Source organism: Thamnophis sirtalis, unplaced genomic scaffold, assembly GCF_051295495.1.
Source record: "Thamnophis sirtalis isolate CommonGarterSnake01/CBP01778 unplaced genomic scaffold, rThaSir2_p1.2 scaffold_7, whole genome shotgun sequence".
Lineage (NCBI taxonomy): Eukaryota > Metazoa > Chordata > Lepidosauria > Squamata > Natricidae > Thamnophis > Thamnophis sirtalis.
The window spans coordinates 46,097,458-46,124,739 of NW_028261387.1; the positions used below are offsets into that span (position 1 = coordinate 46,097,458).

Consider the following 27,282-nt stretch of genomic DNA (forward strand, 5'->3'; position numbering starts at 1 on the left):
TGTTTCCCCAAAAGAGGTTGGCGCCTTGAAAGAAGAGGTCTCTGCCTGGAGAAAGGGTGGGTATAGCTGAGCATAAACATCCAGAAAATACAGGACACCAACCTTGTCAAAAGCATGGCCGTAGCAATGTGCTTTGCCACGGCTGGAGGAAAACTGCTTTCCACAAGGGCAAGCTCAAGTTCTGTTTAGGAAGTGCAGGCATCCTGCAGGGAAAAAAATTCCATGACATTCATGGTTCAGCAGCAGGTTTTTAAATTCTTCAGACCCTCAACTTCCTTGGCACTGGAGGTCATTCTGCTTTGGAGTCAATTTTTTTTCCTGATAAAAATGAAATGTGCATTCTGGGGAAGAATAAATGTGCTAGTGCAGATGTGTTGACAGCTTCAAAACCTGATGGACAGAGGAAGCAGGAGGCCCATTGTTATTTGTAACCGAGGCAGCATTTGCCCACCAGAAAGGCAGACTATAAATATAAAATCATATCTGCTACAAACAGAAGACTCATACTGTACAACCTTTACCCATATACACAAGAACACAATTTACATATAATGCCTTACAGGAGTGTCATTGTCACAGAAAGGGGTTTTTTTCCTAAAAAAGAAGGGGGGGGGAAAAGCACAGCTCTCCCCCCCTCCCCTACGTTTAGTGCACATACCAGGTTAGGCAGTCCAACAATCACAAGTGGCGTTCTGTTTTATTCACTTGTATTTTCTGAGTTGTGCATGAACTAAACAGCCTTTTCAATGTGTGTGGACCATCCTATACAGAGATGCTGCACAAGAGGAATGTGGCAGCATGCAGATGGAGTATATATGTCTTTTGTTAATGCCTGAAATGCCTCATTTCTTCAGACATGCAGAGTGAAGCTAAGGCCTGAGAGTGTCTTGTGTTCAACAGCACTGCCTTCTCTTGGGCAGGACTCTTGGTAAGGCATCTTCATTGGGGAGTTTAAACAACTGCCGAAGAAGAAACAGGGGAAACAAGAGAAAATAAAATAAAAACAGGCCAAACAGGAAGTGCATGAGTTTGTCTGTGCTTAGCAGGTTAACAAGAGGCTGCAAGACTTAAGACTATCTAGGCTGAAACTTGGAGGGCATTCAGAAGTTCTGTTTATTCATTTCACTTCCATCCAAGCTCAGGCCACCATCACAGCAGGACATTAATGGTTTCTGGAGTGGCACGTCCACACATGGAGTGGCAGGCAGGCACACACAAAAGTGAAGAAAGAAGTCTGATGGGAGCGTTTTTACAGCAAAGATTGGGCTCCTGGTCAGTGTGTCCGAGGGCTTAGGTGATCGAATGCCACAGTGATTGAAACTGTGCCAGCACAATGAGAAGCAAAGGCAAAACTCGACTACCTATCGACGATAGTGATTGGGAGCATCTGCAAACATGTACTTTAGTCTGTAGGCTTCAGCAAGGAGGAGTCCAATCTCTTCATTGCCCCAGTGTATGGTGGGTAGATTTTGTAGTAACATCAGAAGGCCCTGAAATGTGGAAAAGAGACAGCTCAGAGACGTGACCTTGACTTTAAATGTGCTAAAGTGCTTTTATGTTTTTGTAGCATTACAATTCTATTCCATTATTTTATTTATTCAAATTTATTATCGTGGCCCAACTTCAATGGACTCTGGGAGACATACCAAATCAAAGCATCCATAAAAACAAATAAAACACAAAACCATGCATGCAGCCTGGACCAAAATAATCTCAAAACCTACATTCAATTCAATATGAACTATAGGCATTCGGGATCTGATTCAGGCAGTATTGAACAATACCATCTCAGGATTGGGGTCAAAGCCTAAAATACAAAACCTTCACTTCCTGCTTTACTTACAATGTAGCAAAGTCAGACATTACAGCTGTGGAAATTATTTTACTAAAGCATTCAGAGAAAATATCTGCATCTCTGGGTAAAGTGATTTCATGCCTGTAATCACAGACCAGAAACACTTCTGTACATATTCATTCTCTTCTCTTCCCTGAAATAAATAACACTTTCAAGCAGGATAATTACACTGCATCCTTTTCTAAATGTGGTAGCCTGCGGATGATTTACCTGGAAGTCCTCTTCATCCAGAATCTCTTTCCGCCACTTAATCAAGAATGCAGCACAGACGTATAAATGGAAATGAGAGAATCCCTCAGGCTCAGACTGAAAAGAACACAACACTTGGAGTTACAACCAGTTATCAGAATGCCTTATTTCTCACTGCTTTTCTACATTTTATCGTGGATGTACATGTAAGTTATGTGCAAGAAGGCCCTGAAAAGTTGGTTTTGCCATTCAGAAATATGGAGCCCACAAAATGGTTGCATTGTGTTTAAGAGTCTGAATGCACTTTCATGTGGTTTTTTTTTGTTTGTTTATAGTGCTTTAATTGTTTTAATCATTTTTAATGGTTTTGTTGTAATTGTTTTGACAGTTTTTTGCTCTTGCTAATTTAATCGTTTGAGCTGTCCAGAGTTACAAACGTGAGATGGGTGGCTAAATAAAGCCAATGAATAAATAAATAAATAAGTGATCTGAGTAAATTACTATCTGCTTCCATGTACGTTTATCGCTAGGAAAAGGTATCTGAGTAAAGTCGAAAGGCACCATTTTTATCAAGATAGGCTTCGAACAAAGTACTGGGGTCGAACCTGATAAGTGTCCCAAAGGCGAATGGTGCAGCGAAGAGGAAGCTCCCTCATCAGGAGATTGTTCATCCAGCGAAAGGCAAACTGCAAGTACTCCACTTCATACTTTCCAAAGTGACTGTGTACCTGCTCTGAAACAGGACATTTTATTTGCAAATGGCAAATATTTGATCAATTTGCTGTCTTTAACAGAAATCACAACTCCATGAAACAGTATCTTTGCTTGCTGTATCTATTCTATTTCTGAGTACAATTCAACATGCTGGTTTTGACCCATCATATCCCACAGGGCTGCCTACTCCTATCCATCTGGTCCCTTCATCTCAGATAGGATACTTTGCCTGCATTTGAGATTTGGGGAATGTGAAAAACTTCTGTTTTTCTGTCCGGTTTCTATTAAGAAACTAACAAAGAAAAAACAATATTTCCACCAACAATATTGGAAAGGCAAGCTATTGTAGGTAAATAGGGAAAAAACCCATATTGACCTGCACTGATGTTGTTACCTAGTTGGGTAATCAAATATCTACAAACAGCTAAACTCAGAAAGCACCAAGGACTCCACAGATCAACTCTGAGCTACATATACGTATTCTACTGTATTCTATTTGAATATGAGAAACTGCTGTTTTTTTGTCACTGGCACCCACACTAATAGCTTCCCATTAGAATTTTGGAAAGTTAAAATGCTTGAGTTCTTGAAGTCTTATATACAGGGCAATTATTTAAAAGCTATCATCAATGTGGTCATTTGGGGAGGGGGGCTGCCCATACAAAATGCTTTTGTTACATTTTATAAATTTTAGCCCTTTTTCTGCTAATTATTCTTCTTACGAGTCTTATGACTTCCTATTCACCCTTTCTTCCCAAGAGTATTCTATTTCTAACATGCCTAAGGACATCAACATCCCAGTCTGATTGTCATCTAAGACAATTGAGAAAAAGAGCCTATGACTTTGGTCTCATGTCAACTGTTTGTTTTCCACACCCTATGTTTTTCTCTCAAGTGAGAATCCATGAGTGTTACAATTCAGTTGCAGATGCCAAACTCAAATTCACCTACCATCAATACGACTGACAAGTTCCTCCAGTGCTTTGACTTTTTTTTGGATCCCTGGTTGTGCAAATGTGTAATTGTCCTGAAGCAAAGATATATTGTGTGTTTAAGAGGATGCAAGACCAGCAAACAGGTTTATACCTTTTTAGTTATTGAAAATGGTTTTCCAGGGCTTTCAAGCAGACCATTCCAAAAATGCCAGAAATAAAATATGAAGCTGTATATATCCAGCCATAAATTTATCCTACCATAAATTTCTGATATTTGGGACATATCTGATGGATATGCTCCTTATGGAATGTTCATATGCAATAGAAAATGGTGGTGAGAATTGGGTATTAACCATTTCTTGCCCTCTTTAACTGCCTGTAAAATAACAACCTGATGTTCTCATTTTGTTTATTCAACACAGCATGAACAAATAGGAGAAACTTCTGATTTCATCTGGTTATAAGACATTCAGGAAACCCTGGTTCTCCATGAATTACAGACATTATTTCCTATCTATATAATATAGATATATTTCCTATCTATATAATATCTTCAAAATTAAAGATATATTACAAAAAAAATCCCCTACAAAAATTTCAAACATTCTGTTTTTGAACATCTTAAAATAATATAAATTTAAACAGCTACTATAGTTAGCATGTTTCTGTCAAAAGCAGTAAAATTCCCTCAGTAGCCCACTTGCTTATCCACACACATAAAAATGTATGTGGATAAATAACCTCTATTTGTACATCAAACATTTTATGGTCTATATGATGGTGTCTCTGATCAAATTGAGCTACGTTATATTGATTTGAATATAGCTTTGCACATTATGGTCAAAACCTACACAATGTTAAACTAGGAACTTAATTAAGTTTCCTGAGAATTTTGTATTCATTTTACATTATGTTTCTAGCATTTAGAGCTGTGAAGACATGTCTGACTATACATTTGTAATAACTACAGGAATTTAAGCATAGAAAAGCATTATTAAGATTTTCAAGGACTAAAAAATGCTGCTTCAATATCCATGTGATTCCTTCTCTTTCTCTAGAACTAACAAATCCAGAATAAATTAAACAAATATAGAATGAATTATAAAACAAATGACTGAATAGTAATAGATTGTCATGGTTCAAATTGAACATTTGGGAGACATGGTATTTAGATAACTGAATAATTCTTTTTTAAAGGAAGGAGTGCACTTGCTTTTGTACATTGCCTTCAGTGTAGAGGCCAACGCAGGTAAAATTATGAAAGTGTAGACTCCACATTATCCATACTGGGTGATAATGAAGCAGCAGAAGTGGCTGGGAGTATCACAGATTGAATTATCCAAGGAAGAGGTCTCCTGGAGACCTGCGAGTCAGTACAGACAAATGTCCTACCTGGATCCCATCCAGCAGTTTGCTCATACACCAAAAGCTGTCAGCTTCGATGCTTTGCAGCACATCCTGAGACAGATTTGTTACATCAAAGTTCTCCACATCCTCTTCTAAAAAAAGAAAGTGTACCATTGTAGAATAATGTTAGGGATATACGCCCCTTGTTTGTCTCAACTATTTATTCTGTGTCTTTCTAAAAATAGAAGTGATATCCTATCAGGCCTTCCTTTTGTTGGCGGAGTTCTGTTTATTTTTGTTGGCAGAATTGTAACTTCTACAAAGTGAAAGTCCATACAAATTTGGAGGGGGAATGCATGGGCACTTAGATCACTCAATGGCTAATCACATGCTGGATTTTGTTGGTTTATAACTACATTTATGACCATTATGATGGCAGAAGAAGTTCAAATCTCAGAAGCTGGAGAAGACTCTGAATTGCTATTCTTCTGAATTTGACAACATGCATGACTTAAGTCCCATGACTACCAGCAGCCGAAAAGGTTCTGCAAAATATGTATATGTATATGCACATGCACATACAAAAGACATGCAAAATTGAAAAATCATAAGACTTTATCTGTTCTTAACAAAGTTGCGTGTTTGCATATTTGTACATGTATGTATGCATGCAGCAGATAAAATTACCAATGTTTAAAATTACATTAAGGCAAATATGATATAGTTGGTAAGGTAACATTCCTGGAAAAAAATATGTGTCCTGAATATACAGTTAAGTTATATGCAATAATGGCACTTTATTTATTTGCTAAAAGAAAATTTATTTGCTAAAACAACTGGTTTTCTTGTATGATATTCTAGATATATTTCTTTTGATAATGAAGTAGGGATAGAAATAAGATTCTCTGCAGGGTGACGTTTATTAAGAGAGATAGAGATTGTTGAAGGGAGAGGTGGAAAAGATTGTGGTTGAATGGAACTGAGGAGATTCTTAAAGAGAAGTTTAAAAAATAAAAGGTCATGTATGAGTCAGTGTATTAACATGATGGAAGCAGGGACATGGGGAGGAATAATGAATAGTGCTAGTATAAACTACTTCTGTGTCTTTTTCTTTTATCTTGTGTCTTTAATTTATTTGATTCAGACTTTCATACCTGTGTTCTGCCTATTCTGACAGGAAGTAGTATGAGTAAATGCAGTGTCTATGCATACAATATACAAATGAGTCAGTGGTGGGTATGAACGGTATGCCCCGGTACGGGTGTACCGGTGCCTGCCGGGAGCACTGCGTATTGTTCTGATATGATGCTCTGGAGGGCCCACTCACCCACCCTCCTTATCGATATTTGAGCTCTTTGGCGCTTCCGTGCACGGAGTGTACGGCACCCGCACGACGCTCAGCTGAGCAGCTGGAGCGTTGCAGGAGATAAGGACGCATGCGCATGTGTGCAAGCGTTCATGTGGTGGATGCCGAACCCATTGCACCGGGATCCGGAACCCACCACTGAAATGAGTCTTCAGTAACTCTTTGTCCAAATATATTAACTTCAGATAATATTCAGCCCAGGCAATTGTCACTACAGATAAGGGGAAATGGCAAGATAGGATTAGCATGTTTAAGAAGCACGCCTTAATTTCTTTTATGGCAAACTGCTATTCACAAATCCATTCAAGTTGGAAAAATACCTACTATTCTTTGCTTCTCATAATTACAGATGCCTTGATCACATCTATCTGAGTGTTTTACTAAGAGACACTTTGGTTGACAGCACTGAAACAGAGCTATAATGCAATGGAAAGTCATTCAAACCTCCCACAATAGTAAGAGCTCTCTATCCAGTACAAGACATTGACAGCTCTGAATTCTGAAGAATACTTGTTTTTAAAAGGCAGGCGCTAGTCTTTATGAAGTGACATCAGGATAGGACTAGCCAAAGTTGTTTTGGCCTCTAGTTCCTTACCTTGGAGATGGCTGTTCTTCAAATCCTATTAAGATTCTGCCATCCATCTCAAAAGTAAAAACTTGACAGCAGGACTGTCATAGGTTCTTTCATAAAGTCAGATTCAAAGATTCCTCACCACCTCAATATTCTTGATTGCTTTCCAACCTTACAATTGCTGCAATTTAATCTGGAAAGTTTTTTTTTCTTTTCTAAAATGAATTTCAGTGACTAATACAGAGTTGGACATGACACCAGCTTTGAGTAAACGCAATAGAAACTATAAATTCCAGGAACAAGAGGTACAGAATGCATGATATGAAGGATCAGTGATACAATCTTCCCAGCATTTTTTCACTTTGAAATAATTATGCAGGATCCTGAAATCAGCAGGATTTTGGATCAGAGGGGTGAGCAATTATTTGTGTGCCCCCCCCCCTTTCTGAGCTGCTTCATATTCTAAACCAGTCTCACAACAAGCTATAGTTAGCCTTGTAAGGGGAAAAGGGCATTGGTACTTACCTGATATGCCTCTTCCCATAGTGGGGGAGGAGTATCCAGGATGGGGTTGACCTTGTCCTCTCATTGATTGGACTGAGTTAGATAAGCTCTTTAGGACACGCCCTGGTCACCAGGTACTGCCCAGTTATCGGCAAAGAACTCTATCTGACTCGTTGTGACTCCAGACTTTTATTTTAGTTTCAAAACTTTTATGGATTCATACCTTCACCATAACAGTTTAACAACCAACATAACGCTTGCTACATAACCATGTCAGGGAGGGGCTGGATACTCCTCCCCCACTAGGAGAAGAGGCGTATCAGGTAAGTACCAACGCCCTTTCTCCATAGTGAGGGGAGGAATATCCAGGATGCGACGTACCAAAGCCTACACGTCCCTACGGAGGATTACACATGAAGAGAACATGGCCAAACTATGCCTGGTGGGGCGTGTCCTGCCTTGTGAACAGCCTGTAACACCCTGCAACCGAATGATGCTTCTGCCGAGGCAAAGGAGTACAACTTGTAGTTCCTCACGAATGGTGAGGGGGACAACCACGTAGCTGCCCTACAGATCTCAGTCATTAAAGCTTGTGTGCCCCAGGCCGTAGAAGTGGCCGCGCTTCATGTGGAGTGCGCTGTGATAGGGCTCGGTGTCTGCAGACCCTGAGATTGGTAGGCCGTAGCAATGCAGGTCCACAATCATCTGCCTATGGTGGTGGAAGGCACCTTGTTGCCCAGAGACCCTGGCTGAAAGGAGACAAACAGGGCTTCTGATTTCTTGTTCGGGCGGGTTCTTCTGAGGTAAATCCTCAGAGCCCTCCTTACGTCCAAGGTGTGCAACTTTCTCTCCAACGGGCGAGAAGGATCTGGACAGAAGTTGGGCAATATCAGCTCCTATGAGTGATGGAAGCAGGAACATAACTTGGGTATGAAGGAAGGATCCAACCGTAGCACCACTCTGTCCCGGTGAAACACGCAGAGGTCCTCCCTGATGGACAGTGCTTGCAGTTCGGATATCCATCTGGTGGAGGTGATGGCCATCAGAAACACCATCTTAAGAGTTAAAAATGTAAGTTACACTGTTCATAATGGTTCAAACGGAGCGCCTGTCAGAGCGTCCAATACCTTGTGCAAGTCCCAGGAAGGGTACCTGTGTACCGTGAGTGGTTTGAGGTTAGATGACCCTTTGAGGAATCGCCTGACCATGGGATGGTGAGTCAGGGTCTGGGCCCTGCCGCACAGAAGAACTGATGAGATGGCCGAGACCTGTCTCCTAATTGTATTGGGAACTAACCCTCTGTCCAGGCCTGCCTGGAGAAAGTCCAGAACTTGTGGAACAGTGGCCCGTACCGGATCGTGCCCCCAGGAGTTGCACCATGTAGAGAAGGCACGCCAGGTAGCGTCATAAATGCGCTCCGTGGAGGGTCAGCGAGTGGCATGGATGGTCTGTATTACCCTGGAGGAGAAGTGGTCTTCCCTCAGGATGCTCCGCTCAAGCGCCAAGCAGTCAACTGGAACCACTGAGGGTTTGGGTGCTCCAGTGACCCCTGACTGAGGGAGATCCTCTCCTGGGGGATCCTCCAGGGCCTGTCCACCGAGAGCGATTGGAGATCGGCAAACCACGGCCTCCAGGGCCAGTGAAGAGCAATCAGCACCACCTCTGCCCCCTCCGGAAGGATTTTTTGTATGACCTTGGGAATCAGGGGCAAGGGTGGATAGGCATAGAGGAGTCCCTGGGGCCATGGGAATTGGAGAGCATCCACCCCCTCTGCCCCCTGTGTCTGGTACCTGGAGTAGAACCTCAGGAGTTGGGTGTTGAGGGTGGTGGTGAATAAATCAACTTCCAGGCATCCAAAGTGCCCTGCCACCTCCTCGAAGTTAGCTGGTTGCAGCCTCCACTCCAAGTTGTGCACTTCGGCCCGGCTGAGCCAGTCAGCTCTGATGCTGTCCACCCCCGCTATATGTTCCGCCGTCAATGACAGAAGATTTCCTTTGGCCCATTGCCCCAGTCTTTTGGCCTCCCGCATGAGGGCCTTCGATTTGGTCCCCCCTGTCTGTTTATGTGAGCCTTGTTGGTGATGTTGTCCATGAGGACTAAGATGTGCCTGCCCCTGACAGAGCGATGGAATTTTAACAGGGCCAGGCGGACCGCCCTGAGCTTCAACCAGTTGATGTTGTGAGTCAATTCCACCTGGCTCCATTGTCTTTGCGCCATCTGAGCCTGCAGATGGGCACCCCACCCGAGCAGGCTGGTGTCCGTAGTTACCGTCACCCGGTCTGGTGTTCTGAAGACTTCACCCTCGGTTATTGCCGGGGACGTCCACCAGGTCATTGAGCGGGAGACTTTTTTTTTTAATATAAATTTTTATTTTTATTACATAGACAACACATACACACAACAATTAAAAACAAAAAACTAAAAAAAACATCATCACATACAGCATGCCGTTTGGTTACAGGTGAGCGGGAGACTTCTGCTGGAAGGAGTTTGGTCTGGGAACAGCTCATGTGCCTTCTCTGGAAAGGCAAAAGGAACCACTGGAGGTCTGCAGTGTGGAGACAAGCTCCAGGGACAATGCCAATGGTGGAGACCATAGTGCCCAGGAGTTTGGTCAGAATGGCTAAGGACACCCTATGCCCCCTGACTACCTGAGCAGTTAGCTGTCTAAGAAAGAGCTGTCTTTCTGATGACAGAAAAACCTTGCCTGTCTCTGTATCTATCAAGGCTCCTAGGTGGACCAGACTAGTGGAGGGGTGAAGGTGGCTTTTGGCCAGGTTTATTGAGAACCCATGGTCTCTCAGGACTGTCATGGTGGTGTCTAGATCCCATAGGGCACCCTTAAAGGAGGATGACTGCAACAACAGGTCATCTAAATAACATTGAATTCGAACTGGTAACTGCTTCAGGTACGCAGCCAGGACAGCCATTACCTTGATGAAAACTCGGGGGGGCTGAAGACAAGCCAAAAGGAAAGGCCCAGTACTGGAAATGGTGCCCTAGGTAGCAGAACCTGAGATATTTGCGGTGTTCCTGAGTAATGGGTATGTGCAGGTAGGCCTCTGTGAGGCCTATAGAAATCAGGAAGTTTCCCTGCCTAACCCCTCCAGGATGGAGTGGAGTGAGTGCATTTTAAACCTCCTATAGCGAATGAAACGGTTCAGGCGTTTCAAGTCAAGAATTGCCCTCCAGCCACCTGAGGCCTTAGGGATTACAAAGAGGACAGAGTAATACCCCTGATCATGCTGATCTAGAGGCACTGGTTGGATAGCCTGGATATCTAACAGGTGTTGGATGGCCTCCTACATTAGCAACCTCTGGGTTGGGTTATTTGACACCGGGCAGATCCGGAAGAAGCTCGGGAGGCTGGAAAGGAACTCAAGTGAAAGGCCATATCTAATGGTGTTCTGTACCCACTTATTGGAGGAGGATTGGTCCCAGCGGTCAGTAAAGTATGCCAAGCGCCCTCCAATGGGGGTGGTGGTGAGTTAGATCTAGCTCTAGTTTTTGCCCCCTGCCACTGCCTCCGCCACCTTGAAAGAGCCGCTTCTGCTGCCTGCCTCTCTGCTGCCTATTTGGGTATCTCTGCCTGGCAGAGAATCCTCCCTGGTACTGCCTGGAACCAAAGTACCCCGCATCTCACCCCCTGAAGGAATGCTGACCCTGGAAGGAGGACCCAAAGTCTTGTCTCCGGGAATAGGAACGTCTGGGGTATGGAGCTGCCCTGAAATTGCCCTTCTTTGGAGCGGTGGGAAGCACCTTCCGCTTGTCCTTGTTCTCGACCAGGTAGAGGTCCAGAGCTGTTCCAAAGAGAGAGTCCCCCGTGAAGGGGGCCGATGCCAGACGCCACTTGTGGCGTACGTCTGCCTGCCACTGTCACAGCCACAGCAGCCTATGAGATGCTATGGATGAGGCGATTGCCCTTGAGGCAAATCTGGTTGCGGTCAAGGTGGTGTCCGATGAAAATTGGATGGCTGCTACCAGTTTGTTGATGTCCTGGTGCGCTCTGACATCAGTTATGGGAATTTGTTGCTGCAGCTCCTGTAGCCACAGCAGAGAAGACTGATTGAAGGAGGCAGTGGTGGCTGCCTTCACCACCCAGGCTGCCTTCACCACCCAGGCTGCCTTCACCACCCGCTTGATGACTCCTTTGCAGGGTGAGGTCCGCCTTCTGGTCCTCCAGCTTCAGAGCATCCTCTGGTTCCCCGGGCATGTTGGTAGGGGTATGCAGAGCCATGACCGGTGCATCGATGATGGATTGCAACAGCACCTGAGCCATGTCCTGATCCACGTTGAAGGCCTCGTCCGTGGATGTGGGCATGGGTCCCGCTGTGGGAGATATCCATTGGCGCTTGACCAGGTCAAGGAAGGCCTTGGAGGTTGGCACCATGTCAGCTCAATGACCTGCTCATCGAAGGTGGTTTTTGCTGAGAAGCCCTGGTGTTGAGGCGGTGCTTCTGCTGCTCTGTTTCCGAGCTTGGCGGCTGCCTTGGCCTTGAAGAGACTTGTACAAGGAAGGCTGGAATAACCCAGAAAAGGCCGACTTAGGAGGGGGCATGCCTTCGTCTTCAGATAGCTTATCCTCTCTAATCTCGCCCTCCTCACATTCCAGGTCACTGTCCTTTGGGATGAGGCTGGGGAGCTGGGAGGGTCCTCCCCATGGGTTTCCTGGCCCTCTGGTACCCTAAGAGGGGATGCCACCTGTGGCTTCATCTGTGGCTGTTGGAATGCCGCTGCCATGCACTGCTGGAAGACACGCATCATCAGGTCCTGAAAGTTGGGTACCCCTCTGGGGGGTACCTGGCTGGTGCCCATGCCCACCTGTGCAGAGGGAAACCTCGGAGGTGGTAGTCCTGTGGGCAGGGCCGTCCCTAATGATGTAGTGTGTGTGGGGGATTGCTACCCCTGAGCAGAGCCCCAAAGGCCTGAAGTGTCAATAGGAATCCTTGCCTGCAAGGCAGGGTCCTCCTCTGTGGCTCCGCTGGTTGAAGAAATCCCAGGGTCTTGTGCCTTCGCTTCTCAAACTTAGGGTTTGGAAAGCTTGGGGCCACGCTCTGCCTCTAACTCTGCCCTGGGGAAAGGTGCTTCTTCTTGGCTCTAGCCTTTGCCCCCCCCCTTCTGGGCAGCCTCTGGGGTGGCCACTGACCTGGATGAGTGATCCTCTGCCCCTCCATTGGGGGCTGCTGGCCGTCGATGCAGCTACCTGGGTCCTGCCAGCTTCCTCGGAGCTGCTGGGCACCGCCATCTTGAGTCACGTGTTTCCTCCCTGCTTCAAAATGGTGCCGCGCGCCAAAAACAAAGGGCGCTGCCTTTAAAATGCTTTTCCAAGTGGTCTGTACGCCGACGAGCTGCTGCACGCCCTTGCTGCTGGTTTTTCTCGCCTCCTGCCTCCTTCCGATGCCGCTGTAACCGGGCTCTCGCTTGTGGCCTCTCCGATGAGTCGGACCATGTGGGAGGAGCGCGGGCGCTCCACGGCACTTGGAGAAGCCATGGTTTGCCACTTGACCGCTGCAGGGAGAAGCAGAGCGCTCCCGCACCAGTAGAGCTTCCATGGCAAGGCTTGCCTTAATAAGGCTTGTGCCTTTGTTTTTCTGGCTTGCCTGGCCAAAGTCCTCACTGAGTGACCCTGGTCTCACTCAGTGGCCTGGGCAGCGTGCAGCCCCTGAGGGCTTGTGGCAGTCTTTTTTACCCCACCAGGGAGTTATCCAGTCTGGAGGAGGCTGATCTTTGCGGCAGGGAGGCAATTTCTATTTTTCTTTTCAGCTTTAAATTTTTTCCATAATATTCCAGGAGATCCAGGATGGCAAACCGTCCAGTTGAGGGACTGAGTCGATAACTGGGCAGTACCTGGTGACCAGGGTGTGTCCTAAAGAGCTTATCTGACTCAGTCCAATCAACGAGAGGACAAGGTCAACCCCAACCTGGATACTCCTCCCCTCACTATGGAGAAAAAAGCTGTGTGATAAACATCTATATTCCCGTATTGGCTCAGTATTACCCTTTCTGGTATGCAGGACATCTTTATAGTGTTTGAAAATAGCCTTAGTAGGCAAACCTTTCTTTTTTATGCTAAACATTTTTTCCCACAATAACATGGCTTGTGTTTGTTGTTTGTTTGTTTATTGAATTTATATGCTGCCCTTCTCCCAAAGGACTCAGGGTGGCGTACAACATTAAAAAAACACATATTACAAAAGTAAAAAAAAAATTAGATAGAGTATCCAAAAACAAACCCAATTAAGATTAACACTAACATTTAAAAGTGAAATATAAATGTGGAGTTCTTAAGGTAAGCTGAGTAGCTAGTACTTTTGGATTTACTATCCAGGCAGCTGACATATTGGACAAAATAAATCAATTGAAGGGTCAGGATTCACTTTTACCCTAGTCTCATAAATGTGAAACAGAACTTTGCTTGTTTCCCGGGGACTTCGACTATGAGCCAAAGATGTTCACTCCAAAACTAATCTTAGTGATCCACACAGATATAAAATTAAAATTATATTTAAATAATGAAGAAACATCTTCAGGCACGTGCTTGGTATTGTAAGATGCATATCTTGAAGTAAGTAGCCTTTCACTCAATAATTCATTTTCTTATGTTCTGAAGTTCCAAGCTTGCTATGTCATAACTTAGCTACATAAATGCATGTAATATCTTTCACAATAGCGATAACACTTAGGCTTATATATTTGCTCATAGCACTCTTGGGGGGGGGGGGATAAAATGTCAGTATATCACTCCCAACAATCTGGGTTCTCATATTTCCGACCTCGGGAGGATGGAAGGCTGATTCAACCATGAGCCCATCAGGATCAAACTCCAGACTGTGGGCAGAGTTAGCCTGCAATACTGCATTTTAACCACTGTGCCACCATGGCTCTAGAATTTCTAGAGCTAATATGTAGCTAATGCTATATATGTATCATCCCAAGTGAAGTTTGACTGACTGAATTACTTGATTTTGTTAAAGTGAATTTACCATCAAAATACTTTTTAAATAAATTCCAATTTAATTGGAATGGTGAATGAAACTGGACTTCATTTGATATGCCCTTCATTCTATTTAATTGAACCTAACACTCAATTTGCTGAAAAATAACAACCTCTATCTTTACTGTTTCTCAAGACTAACCATCAAGTTTAGAAGAAAATATATTACTGAACAGCAAGGAGGCACCAACACCGTGGCAGCCCAGTAGTGAACAGCATATAAGTAGCATTAGTGTAATGGAAATGGCTGTAGGGGACACAGCGAGAGAAACAGAGATAAGAGATGCTTCTGGCAGTTCCCTGAATCTATGAAGCATATATTGTCACCAATGCTTATTGCTAATTTATGAAGACTTCACAGACTCACAAAAGCTTAACAGCTTTTAAACAGATTTTTTATCCATCAGAGGTCTGAAAATGACATCTAGCTCTAAGTAATTTGCATCTGCAGCAATTATAAACTGTTCCCCCCCCCACTTTTTTCACCAAACTTGAAAGGAGAACACATTCAATGAGACCAGCCTAAGGCATCAGCAGAATAAAATGAAACAACCTCCTTAAGAGAGAAACCACACTTTCTACCCAGTTCTTCCAATGCTAGTTAATTCAGTTTCTAAAAGGAAAGTCCGCACAGAATCAGAAGGATTTCCACATGCTCAAAAAAGCAAAGTCAATGGGCCTATATTTGACTCAAGTGACCAAGGCTGAAATCATATCTGCCCACCACACTGATCAACCAGTTTTCTTTTAATAGTACTATTGTCACGGTTCCCAGTAATACATCCCAGTTCAATAAGAACTCCGAGGCAAGCAAGTTCCTCCTACTGCCAATTATCTCCACTAGACCGATCCGATCGCATAGATTAGGCCTCCTCCGAATTCCATCAACGAGCCAATGTCATCTGGCAACTACCCGGAGGAGAGCCTTCTCGGTGGCTGCTCCGACCCTCTGGAACGAACTCCCCGTGGAGATTCGTACCCTCACCACCCTCCAGACCTTCCGCACTGCCCTTAAAATCTGGCTGTCCCAGCAGGCCTGGGGCTAAAGACCCTAACCCCACCCGAATGGTATGATTGTTGTGTTCTCTTTTAACAATGTATTGTTTTATGTTCATAACTTGTTTTGTCCTCCCCTTCCTTTAACTTGTGAGCCGCCCTGAGTTCCCTCAGGGAAAAGGGCAGCATACAAATAAATAAACTATAAACTATAAACTATAAGAACATTTTATTAGGACATATCAAATTGGCATATTCCTGGTGGAAAAACCGGCTCTAAGTTGGTGATGTTTCCCCTCCCTCAATTAAAAATAAAACTTTATCACTCCTCCTCCTCCCAGTCTCAGTCATATGGTCCAATCAGCATACAGCCCAGTTGCTAGATGACCTCAGTCTCCACCCTGCGGACACCTGCACAAACGTCCTTGATTCCCAGGGGAAATCATTTTATTTTGACTACAACCCCCAGCTAATCTCTACAATCCCTCTTCCTGGCCCCTTCGCTCCAGGCTGTGCGAGTCCTAAAGCAGTGAGAAAAAAACCCTCCCTAGATACTACAAAAAGGAAAATGGCCACAGTTCAGCCAACTTCAGGGTTGACAACCATTTCAATAAAGCTATCTTTTGGGGAAACATTCAAATTACAACATTAAACACATTTAATACTGTATGTAATTGATTACCAGAAGCACTAGAACACTTTAAAATGATTGCTCTTGGCTTTCAGTTCTATGGAATAAAATCCACTCTGTCAAAAACAGCACCCCTTGACAGGCAATAAATTGTTTTGAAAATTGTAATTTCAAAACTAAGTATTATAACCCTAGATTATATCTAGATCCTAGTGGAGGAGAAAAATATCACAATACCTAACTTCTGAAATTCCTTAACTCCTAAAAGTAATAGAAGCTAAAATGTTGTTATCAGAAACTTCTCTGAAAGGCAACAATAGCATAATGGGCTGTGGGGAGGATGGATGTGATTCTGAGATTTTATCTTCTTTTTTTTTAAAAAAATGGATTGGTTTGTATATAACAAATTCTATTAGGAATAGGATTGATTACAGTCAGAAACCTGGTGGAAAGCCTTTTCCCTGGTATCAACCCGGGGTGCAAGATTATTCAGAATATACATGAATCCATAAAGCCATTCTTAATGCCCTCTCATTAAGCATAAAAGTATGAGATTCATACTGCATTATTGTTTATATTGTGAGTTATTTCATTCTAGAAAGCAAATGGCCTAATTTAAGAGCATACAACATAGAATACAATTTGCACAGGCAACTTTGAATAATATTTACATTTTTGCAAGCTTCAATTTTTAAAGATTTTCAAAAGAAGCAGAATATAGAATTTTATGTACTTTGATTCCAGATACAAGCTGATTTGGATCATCAGATATATTTTTTTGCCACTTCTTTGTACTTTTTACTTCCTTATAAACAAGAATTTGGGATCAGATTTCTGAAGAGGAATGGCAAACTGAGCCTTTGAGGATTAGCGGGAGGCATTATGTCTGAAAAGACAACTGGATGCTGGATCCAGACTGCTGAAAATTCTTCTCTCTAAACCAAGGAGACATCTTCATATCCTGACCATTTTGCAACAGTAATTTCTGCTGCCTACATCTATCTTCCAGGATGTTCTCCTGACTTCCAGCCTTTAATTCCAGTGTCACAGAGAATAGGGACCTCATAATCTATGCAGCTTTTCTATTGATTTAGAGGTTAAAAGACAACAAGCAGAAGATTATCAATACTGCAGCCTCCTGGCTATGCAGCTTCTTAATTTTTTTCTCCTCCCATTTTTAAAAATTAAGGAGGAACCCAAAAGAACTGTTATTTATATGGGTTACTTATTAATATTTGTCTATTAAAAATTAAAATAGAGGCATTCATTGTTGCTGTAGCATCTCATGATTGCTTGATAGGATTTTAATTTATTTATTTTTTCAACATGGATTGGCAAATAATTTTAATCCCTGAAAGGGTCTTAAGAGGATCCTTGAAAGGGTCTTGAGATATTCCCAGGGGTTCTAAGACCACAGTGTTTTAAGAAACACTGGTCTAGAAGAATATGATTAAATGTTTCGGCCCTGTTGCCTCTTCTTGGGAGCCAGACCAATCTCATCAGAGATAAAAAAAAAAATTATTGAAAAGGATAAAGAGACAAATACTAATTTAAGTATTACATTGTACAACATTAAAAAAAAGAATATACTTCCAGAATTGTCCAGATACAATAAAAAACCATTTAAACGAAATGTAAGATAGCATTGGTCTGCAAAAATAGAGTGATTTTTGCAGATTACTTATTTTAACAGCCATAAAATATTTTCATATTATTTTACAAATTACAAAAATAGTCTAAGGCAGGGCTGTCAAACTCCCAGTCTGTGGGCCGGATGCATCATGCGCTGCCCATGCCAGGTTTAGTGAAGGGGAAAAAAGTCGTGCTACGTTATGTGCTACCATGACGCCGTGGGTTTGACACCTCTTGTCTAAGGAGAATATTATTTTTGTTCATGAACAGGCTATGGTATGAATAAAAAGGCTTGATAAAACATACAATTCCTCCTCTTGAACAGAGAAATAAAAGATAATTTGTTTGGACTTAGCAGCACACAGTAGGGGGGAAAAATCTAATGGAAATTCTTGACTACATTGGCCATCTATTTCTATTTTACTAGCAAATTTTCAAAGTAAACGTTCTACTATTCCCCCAGATTTTTAGGGCATATCTGCTGAATTTGCTTCACTCATAGATTTCCCCTTGAGATCCATTTTCTAGTTCTGGTCTTCAATTTTAAAAAGAACCAAAAAGCTTTTCTCTCCAGTCAAGGGAGGGGCTGAGGCAATCTGAATGTATATGACCAAGAGCCATGCTTTCATTTATGAAGGTGGATTCTCTCAGTGCCTATCTGGCATGTAAAGTGGCCAGCTGCGAATATCAGAGTAGGCAGTTTGTATGTTAACAATGTATTCTTAAATGTAAGCAATGGGTGAAGCAGTTCTTGGATTGATAAATGTTTCCCAACAATTAATGGAGTGTATATGTCTGAAAATTCCTCTGGGTTATAATAGATTGAAATTTAGATTAGGAAGGGTAATGATTTTATTGCCAAGGCTTATTGCCAAGGCTGCAATCTAAAGATCATAAGCGCCTTCCGTCAGTGACATCATCAGAATAGGCTAGTTAAAAACCTTGGGATAGTTTTGGGGCTGGAGGTTTCTGAAAAGTATCTTGCTTCTGTAAATCAATCCTTTTCCAGATGTTTATCATAATTAATGATCCGAGAACTACATGCCCTCTACAGACAATAGATAATTGGTCTTTACATTTATTCTGATACCTAAACTTTCTTTCCTTCCTTGAACACTCTGATAATTTTTGTTTTATCTTTCCCCAGATATTTTGTTTTAAAAAGTCATGCCACCATATCACTTTTCCAGATCCTAATCATAAACTCTTACCTAGTTTTGATCCTTAGAATTGTGGTAAAATGGCTCTAGAATCCTTAGTTTTTCATTTAAATACTTAGCAAATCTTAAAATATGAATAGTTGCCAAAGGCTAATATTATGAACAAAAATACCATTTTTTTCCCATCGATGCTTATTTCATGTGCAGGCTTGACAACATTCTTCTTCTAATATTTAACCTGAATGCTCCTGAGCCTTTTAACATTTTTTAAAAGAACTGTAATATTTTTAAAAATATTAACACTCCCAGTCTTCTCAGTTTAAGGCAGTTTTTCCTGTTTTTTCTCAGGTCTGAATAAAATTTATCCATTTTAAAATCTCATTTCCCCTACCCTCCACACCAACATTTCCCGACCTGGCTGCAGAAGAAATGGACAATGATTGTTTTCAAATTAACTCCTTTCTAGCCCAGTCACCTCAGTTTCATCACTGCCCTTATTTAAGTGATTGCAATTATATACTTTGTTAGTGTCATAATAACAAAAATAACAATAATACATTTCTTGGCAACTGGTGTGCATAACCTGTGGGGAATCGCAAACTATCTTCTTATCTCACAAATAATTTGGCTATTCTGATAGTTAACTAAGCAATTATTAAGGGATTAGAGAGAGGGGAGTTGGCATCCCTGTTAAATCTTTTCCCCAACTCAAAAATCCTTCTCATCTGGTAAACCAGTAGGGAACTTCATCTACAGATTCAGCCTCAGTAAACCACTCTAAATTATCCATTACATTTAACAGATGTCAGGTCCCCCATGTCTTCTAGTGGCATAAACCCAGGGCAGTTGCATGCTCAGATGATTTGGTTGGCTTAGCATAAAAACCAGAAAACTCTGGCACAATAACTTTTTATATCCATGTAACAAAAAAAAAAAGGGGGGGGGATGAAAAAGCACTTGATCCCCAAACTTGCTGCTACTTATATATAGGTTTTCCTCAGTGGGGGGGGGGGTGTTCCAGATTCCGTTCCAACCGGTACGGTTGGAATGGCCCCAGAGTTACACACATGCACATACGCGGTGCGCACGCACATGCGTTCTAGCATCAAAGCCTCCATGACGTTCCAGCTGCTCCGCAGAGCGTCGCACAGGTGCCGTACGGACCATACGTGTAAACGCCAACAGCATAAAGCACCGGTAAGGAGCATGGGCGGGTGGGCCCTCCGGAGCACCGGAACGGTATCTGGTGCTCCGGTCAGGATCCGGTATGCCCATACCGGGGCGTACCGCCTGCAACCCACCACTGGTCTTTCTATATTATGCTATACTATTATTTGTTTAATCATTATTTATTAAATAAAGAAAAAGTACATTGGTTTGCAAAACATGTTAAAAAAGCAATTTAAAAACTTGCAGCAGTTGGATTCGCATAACTTGCCACATTGCTGATTGAACTGATATGTGAACTCAGCCACAAGCCACAAACTGAGGTTGCATTTGCACCATATGTAAATCAAACCAAAGTAATCTCTGTTTCATCAGATAAAAGATCACTGCATTTTCCAAATGCCAGCTGGTCTGATATGTCACTACTCCTACCATTTTCAAAATGAAGGGAATGGCTTTACTCATAAATTTACGCACAACTGTTGCTTAGTTTGGACATTTAAAAATTGATTTATTCTATGATATATACAAGCCTTTTGGTTACTCATCTTGCTATCTTTAGCTGCAATTAATGTAAAGCATCACTAAGTTTTTCATTTTTGCCCAAGCAAGGAAACCATGTTATTTGCCTGAAAATAAGCAATGTTATGTGATGATTGGAAATTTAAAACCTTGGCTTGATCCAAAATGAATATCTACAGTTTCTAGTTCAGACAAAACAGGATATTATGCATTGAAATTCTGGGCTTGGCTGCCGTGTTATACACATGGAAAAAGGAACAAAGGAACAAACAAATTAATCAGTGGAACAACTTGCCTCCAGAAGTTTTGAAAGCTCCAACAATGGATGTTTTAAAGAAGAGACTGGACAACCACTTGACTGAAATCATATAGAGCAGGGGTGTCAAATTCTATTTCATTGAGGGCTATATCAGGGTTGTGTTTGACCTCAGCAGGCCGGGATGGGCATGGCCAGCTCAACATCACTCATGTTGGGGGTTCTTGTGGTGGTCCGAGCACTCTGCCGGAGAAGACGGGCTCCTGAGCTCTGTTTTCGGCTGTAACACTCTCCTACAACCCTTTGCCAGTGAAAACGGAGCTTGGGTGGCCTTCCCGAGCTCTTTTTTTGCTGGCAGAGGCATCGCTGGCCACTCCTTTGCTGTTTCCAGGGTGGCCCCGTGGGGCATTTCTAAGCACCTTGCAGGCCATACATGGCCCCCAGGCCTTGAGTTTGACACACCTGGTATAGGATTTCCTGCTTGAACTAGAAGACCTCCAAGGTCCCTTCCAACTCTGTTATTCTATATTCTAAAGCTGACTGCTGCATTTAGACAATCAAATTCCGTGAAAGGATTTTCACAGATGAAAGTAACCATATTCAAACCCAGAATCACATTTTTTTTTAAAAAACTCCTCAGTCATTAGTTTTATATTAGCTTTTTTTAATAAAATTTTTTATTAGTTTTATTACAGAAAAAACACAAAAAGAAAAGCATCATTTTTCATTACATCTTGTAGAAAGCGTATCCATTGGTCACAAGTACATTTCGTGCGTTCTGTCCACAATCACATATATTCCATTCAGTTTAAACTGTATATGTTAAAAATTTATATATTTTATCACCATACCACAATTTTCATTTAGTTAAGATTCACCTATTGGCATTTCCCCCCCTTGTCCCAGTTCCAGTCAATCTGCCATATCTTTATATCTTTATAACATATTCTAAGAAAAAAAAGTCAATTAGTAGGACATCTAACATTTCCTCTCTCTAACATATCTTTATTATTATTATAGTTAACTAAGGGTTATTTACATTTTTCTCTCCTCTTCTCTCCACAAATGCAAATAGCAATCTATTAATATGTGTTAACAAAATGACCATTTAAAGTCTAAGACAATCTAAAGGGAAAAGGGGAAATGTTGACATTTCTAGTTAATAATCACCAAAGTATATGTTAACCTTCCCTTTTGTTTTTATAGTTGAAAGACATAAAAAAAGAACAATTGTTTGCCATTTCTAATCCAAATTAAAGTGTCTAGTTGATAATCTCCAAGATATGCATTAACATTCCCTTTTATTATTGTAATTAGAGAAAGACAGAGAAGAAAAGAAAACAATTGTTTGCTATTTATGTCACATCACCTCTTATTCTAATCCAAATTATTTATAGCTTTATAACAAAGTCTGAAACACAAATTAATAGGCTTTATCATACCACCAAAACTCAGTTGCAATTTGTGGCCTGGTTATTTATCCTAATTAAGGTTATCCTTTCATTGTTAATATCATGATATATTATATATTAAGAGCCGAGGTGGCGCAGTGGTTAAATGCAGCACTGCAGGCTTCTTCAGCTGACTGCAGTTCGGCTGTTCAAATCTCACCGGCTCAGGGTTGAATCAGCCTTCCATCCTTCCGAGGTGGGTAAAATGAGGACCCGGATTGTTGTTGGGGGCGATATGCTGACTCTGTAAACCGCTTAGAGAGGGCTGAAAGCCCTATGAAGCGGTATATATAAGTCTAACTGCTATTGCTATTGCTATATGTTAGCAACTAAACATTCAATGATAATCTATAAGTGTCTACAAAATACTAAAATCCCTAATTATTAACCATCAAAAATTAGCTAATTTTTATCACCAATTGGCATTATCAGCCAGTGTCTTTCCAGTAGCAAAATAATCCTTTCTCTCTCGCCAGCAGTTGTGTCATTTCAGTTATTAGAATCTTTTCAGAGTTTAACATTTCTCTCCACACTCTGTAGCTTAAAGGATCTCTCATGTAGTTTCGTTGCTCTTTAATTGTTATTAACGTAGGCTTAGTTTTGGTTATCAAACTTGTTTCTGGATATATTTGTCTTCTTAGTTCCATTTTTTTCACTCTTTTTTCCCTCCTGCATCTTGAAGTTGAAAGAAAGGCTCCAAGTTGTCAAAAACACCTTTCCAGTTTCCCTTCTTTTCACTTTCACTCGTATTTAGTCCACTGATGGATTCATCTGACATCTTATCTTTATTTTCTGTTTCTATTCTCCTCTTTGATCACTGGGGCTCCAACCCCCTCCTCTTTAACTGTAGCACCCCATAAACTGTCCCATTTCTTGTCAAATCTCTCAAGTCCTTCTGCAATATTTTGAAGTCCAGCCAGGATGTTTTGGATTATTAGATTTTCTTCCTCTGAATATTGATCCATTTTTCAAAATGCAAAGAAATAGGAAAAGGAATCTGCCACTCTAGCCTGTCAAAATTTTAGGAAATGTGTCTGTATTTATTTTGAATCTTAAACACCAGTTCTTTCAAAGTTTTTAAAATAGGAGGGTTTTTATTCCTGCTTGTCTTTTCCTTCTCTTGCCAAAATATTTACCAGAAGCACTAACAAAAACAGGTTTCGTGCTTTGAGTCTTATCAAGTATTATAAGCAAATTCCAAACCCTTCCATTGCAAGGTCAGTGAAACCAAGTGAAGCAGAACAAAGGATACATTGTATCCAAAACAGAAACAAAGTTCAGACTTTGGCTTCCAGGTGGCAGATTCAATAATTAGTCAATTGTTTTTGTTTTTGTTTTGCTTTCCCTTAAATATCTTTCATATAGTTTTAACCAATAGAAAGAAAAATTTGTTGAAGTATGAGAAAAAATTTAATTTAGCCAACAACAAAAAAAATTAGGGTAGTAAAAAGGAAAAAATAGAAAAAAAAAGATCAGTCCATAGACTACAAGCAGGGAGACAGGAAATGTTGCAATTAATTCAATCCACAAAACTGCTAACTAGAGCAGGAAATCTTCTAGTAGCAGTCCAATAAGTGTCAAAATCGCTGCTTTATTCTTACTTTGGGGACTAATTGTTATTATTTTTTTTAAGAAAAAAACTTTCTTAACATGGATCTTCTAAAAGTAAAAAAAGAAAAAAAAACCTCACCAGATGGAACGCTTTCACTTTGTCTCTTCCTTCAGGAGCCGTGTCCGACTATGCCAGCCTGGGGGCTGCTTCTTTGTCTTCAGTTGGAAGCGCTACCCTTGGGTCAAACAGGGACTTTGCAATGTCCCTGTGACCAGTAAGACTTTGGCTTCCTTGTCACCGTCTCTTCGGGACGGTTTAAGTCCTACCAGACCGTCCAAAGACAAAAGTTTCATCGACGGACCCGGACTGTCGGGTCCATGCAATGTGTCGTCGCGACGTTGGCTCCTCCCCTATGAGTTTTATATTAGCTTTGTGCACATTCCTGTACAAATGTTTCTTCCGTTCAATGATTTGGTAAGTTTAGGCACCATAGTAACTCTAATTACAATTATCATCAAAATATGGTTTGATATCTGAGGATTCCTTCACAAATCACTGTTTCTAAGTGGAGCATGTTTGTACTTATTTTGCTAGATCAAGACAGTAAGACCGTGCGTGCGTGGGTGTGAACTTAAAGGTAGAGCACACTATCCATAACAGATGTTACTTTCTTAAATTCATATTTTTAAATATACTATTTTAAGAATGGATGCTAGAATTTGTTTGCTTTCCAATTCCCTCTCATTTCTTTTTTCAGTTTATCAAATCCTTTAGATTATAAATACCTTCTATTTTGATATCCATATATATTTGAAGCATTTACCGGTAGGTATTTTACATGTGATGGTTACATGACATGGTTTGGGGAAATAATATGAATTTTTTCAGACATTTTTTCAGACATTTATTACGATTTTTGGCCGCCCTTCTCTCTGAGGGGACTCAGGGCGGCTTACAATCACGGGAGGGGGGTGCAATAATACAAGACAAACAGTGAGTAAACAAGATAAATTATAAAACACCAACTTGCATTCAACAGTCAAGCAATACTCGGGCGGGTAATTTAAAAAACTTATCCCCAGGCCTGCTGGGAGAGCCAGGTCTTAAGGGCTGCGCGGAAGGTCTGGATGGTGGTGAGGGTACGAATCTCAACGGGGAGATCGTTCCACAGGGTCGGAGCTGCAACAGAAAAGGCTCTCCTCCGTGTAGTCGCCAATCGGCATTGACTGGCGGATGGAATCCGGAGGAGGCCCAATCTGTGCGATCTAATCGGTCGAAGGGAGGTAATCGGCAGAAGGCGGTCTCTCAAGTACCCAGATCCACTACCATGGAGTGCTTTAAAGGTGGTCATCAATACCCTGAAGCGCACTCGGAGATCGACAGGTAGCCAGTGCAGCTCGCGGAGGATAGGTGTAATGTGGGCGAACCGCGGTGCGCCCACTATCACTCGCGCGGCTGCATTCTGGACTAACTGCAGTCGCCGGATGCACTTCAAGGGCAACCCCATGTAGAGCCCATTGCAGTATTCCAGCCTAGAGATCACAAGGGCTCGAGTGACTGTTGTGAGAGCCTCCCGGTTCAGGTAGGGCCGTAACTGGCGGACCAGGCGAACCTGGGCAAATGCCCCCCTGGTCACAGCCGACAACTGATGGTTAAAAGTCAGCTGTGGATCCAGGAGGACTCCTAGATTACGGACCCTATCTGAGGGGTGTAAAATTTGACCCCCCAGCCTGAGTGTTGGAATATCAGCCAAATTGTTGGGAGGGAAACACAACAGCCACTCGGTCTTGTCCGGGTTGAGTACCAGTTTGTTAGCGCTCATCCAGTCCTTAACGGCCTCAAGGCCCCGGTTCATCACGTCAATACAGTCATAATGGTTGTACATGAAAGACAAACAAATGCGACAAACAATATAAGTTCCCTCCCAATCAGTGTACTTCTCCTTCTCTCAAAGGAGAAGCAACGAGTGCACAAGCAACCCAGAAAACTAGAGGTAGGTATTTCTGGCAAAAGAAGAAGAGAGTTTCAGAAAATCCTCTCGAGTATATTGCTCAACACAAACATCTGTTCTGCAAGAGCCTTAGACAGAACCCGCATAAAAAAACTGGATATCCAACATATGGCTCTGACAAGAACTGAAAAGCAGCCAACAATTTTGCAGCAGCCACTTGAAGCTGGTGTGAAGAAGAGTCTAATGTGGCTATGATTGACACTGCAGCACAAGGCACCACCGAGCTAGATTAGGAGAAGATTAGTACACACAACACTGGCTCGCTATGCATGTGGCTGCTGGGAACAGCAAAGATCTCTAGATAGCATTCAACCAAGAAGCTTGGAGATTGCTAACCAGCAAATGGAGTTAATTTACAGCAGGACTGGAGGCCAGCTCATCTTTCTGCCTGCAGACACTGTCTAAAATATGTAGGATCCTGTCAAAAAAAGAGATGTACTTTTTCCCACCTTACTGGGAAACCATCCATTTATACAATGACAGCATGAAAAAAAGCTACGGCTGTTTTGAAGGAATGGACTTTTGGGAGCTTCCTTATCTTTTATTTCAGCACAGAAGTAAGGAAATAAAACTGAAACGATCATATTGAAACTGAGGCAATCACAAAGGAAGACAAATCACCTTCTAAGTATGGATATTTACTGTGTATGCCAGCAGCAGAGAGTGTCGTCTTGGCAATGTGATTACTACAAGCTGCCCGCAGTGAAGTCACCAAGGGCCCCTGCCTTTACTATTCATTTAAATTTAAATTTTTGTTTGGATTTGGAGGCTGAATGCACTGAAAAATGAAACGTTGGGTTTCATCCCACTAGTTTTACTTCTATATGTTGATTCAAAACATCCACCTTGTGGCTCAACCTGATTACCCAGAAAATTGTTTAAAGAAGAGTGGGTTCTTCATATCCATTATAATCTATCATCTTAAGTGATTCCAGGATGTAACTATCGGTCAGCGGAGACTGATAGGACAGTGGGGATCCAGGCTGGAGTGAAGAAGGTAGAAGAAATATGTATCTGATCACTCATCCAGTGTGTACATGAAGTAGAAAGCTGAGATTTATATTAACTGGGTCAATGTCAGAGCAATATGTTTTATAAACTTGCTAATCCAGTCCAAGTCCCATCCAGTAACTCCTTCTGAAAAAGATTGGAGATAGCAATAGCACTTAGACTTATATTTCCCTTCACACTGCTTGACAGCTTTCTCTAAGCAGTTTACAATGTCAGCATATTGCCCCCAACAAACTGGGTCCTCATCTTACCAACCTCAGAAGGATGGAATGCAGGGTCAACCATGAGTCAGTGAGAATTGAATTGCTGAAATGCTGGCAGCCAGCAGAAGTAGCCTGCAGTACTGCATTCTAACCACTGCACAATTAGTGTAGATTGTAGAGGGGCTTGAAAAAATTCTAACCACACTAAATACAGA

The 27,282-nt window shown here is 42.0% G+C and overlaps 1 protein-coding gene across 1 annotated transcript in view; it reads right to left on the bottom strand.

The window, feature by feature from the left end:
* Window positions 1–495: 495 nt before the first annotated feature.
* TBC1D22B (TBC1 domain family member 22B) overlaps window positions 496–27,282 on the bottom strand; it is a 63,064-nt gene continuing 36,277 nt past the window's right edge. The window contains exons 9-13 of the mRNA XM_014060169.2: window positions 5,086–5,192; window positions 3,710–3,785; window positions 2,650–2,777; window positions 2,066–2,161; window positions 496–1,490 (exon numbers count right to left, since the gene is read on the bottom strand). Of these exons, the coding sequence (XP_013915644.2) occupies window positions 1,362–1,490; window positions 2,066–2,161; window positions 2,650–2,777; window positions 3,710–3,785; window positions 5,086–5,192 (536 nt within the window). The 3' untranslated portion in view covers window positions 496–1,361. The remainder of the gene's footprint in view (window positions 1,491–2,065; window positions 2,162–2,649; window positions 2,778–3,709; window positions 3,786–5,085; window positions 5,193–27,282) is intronic.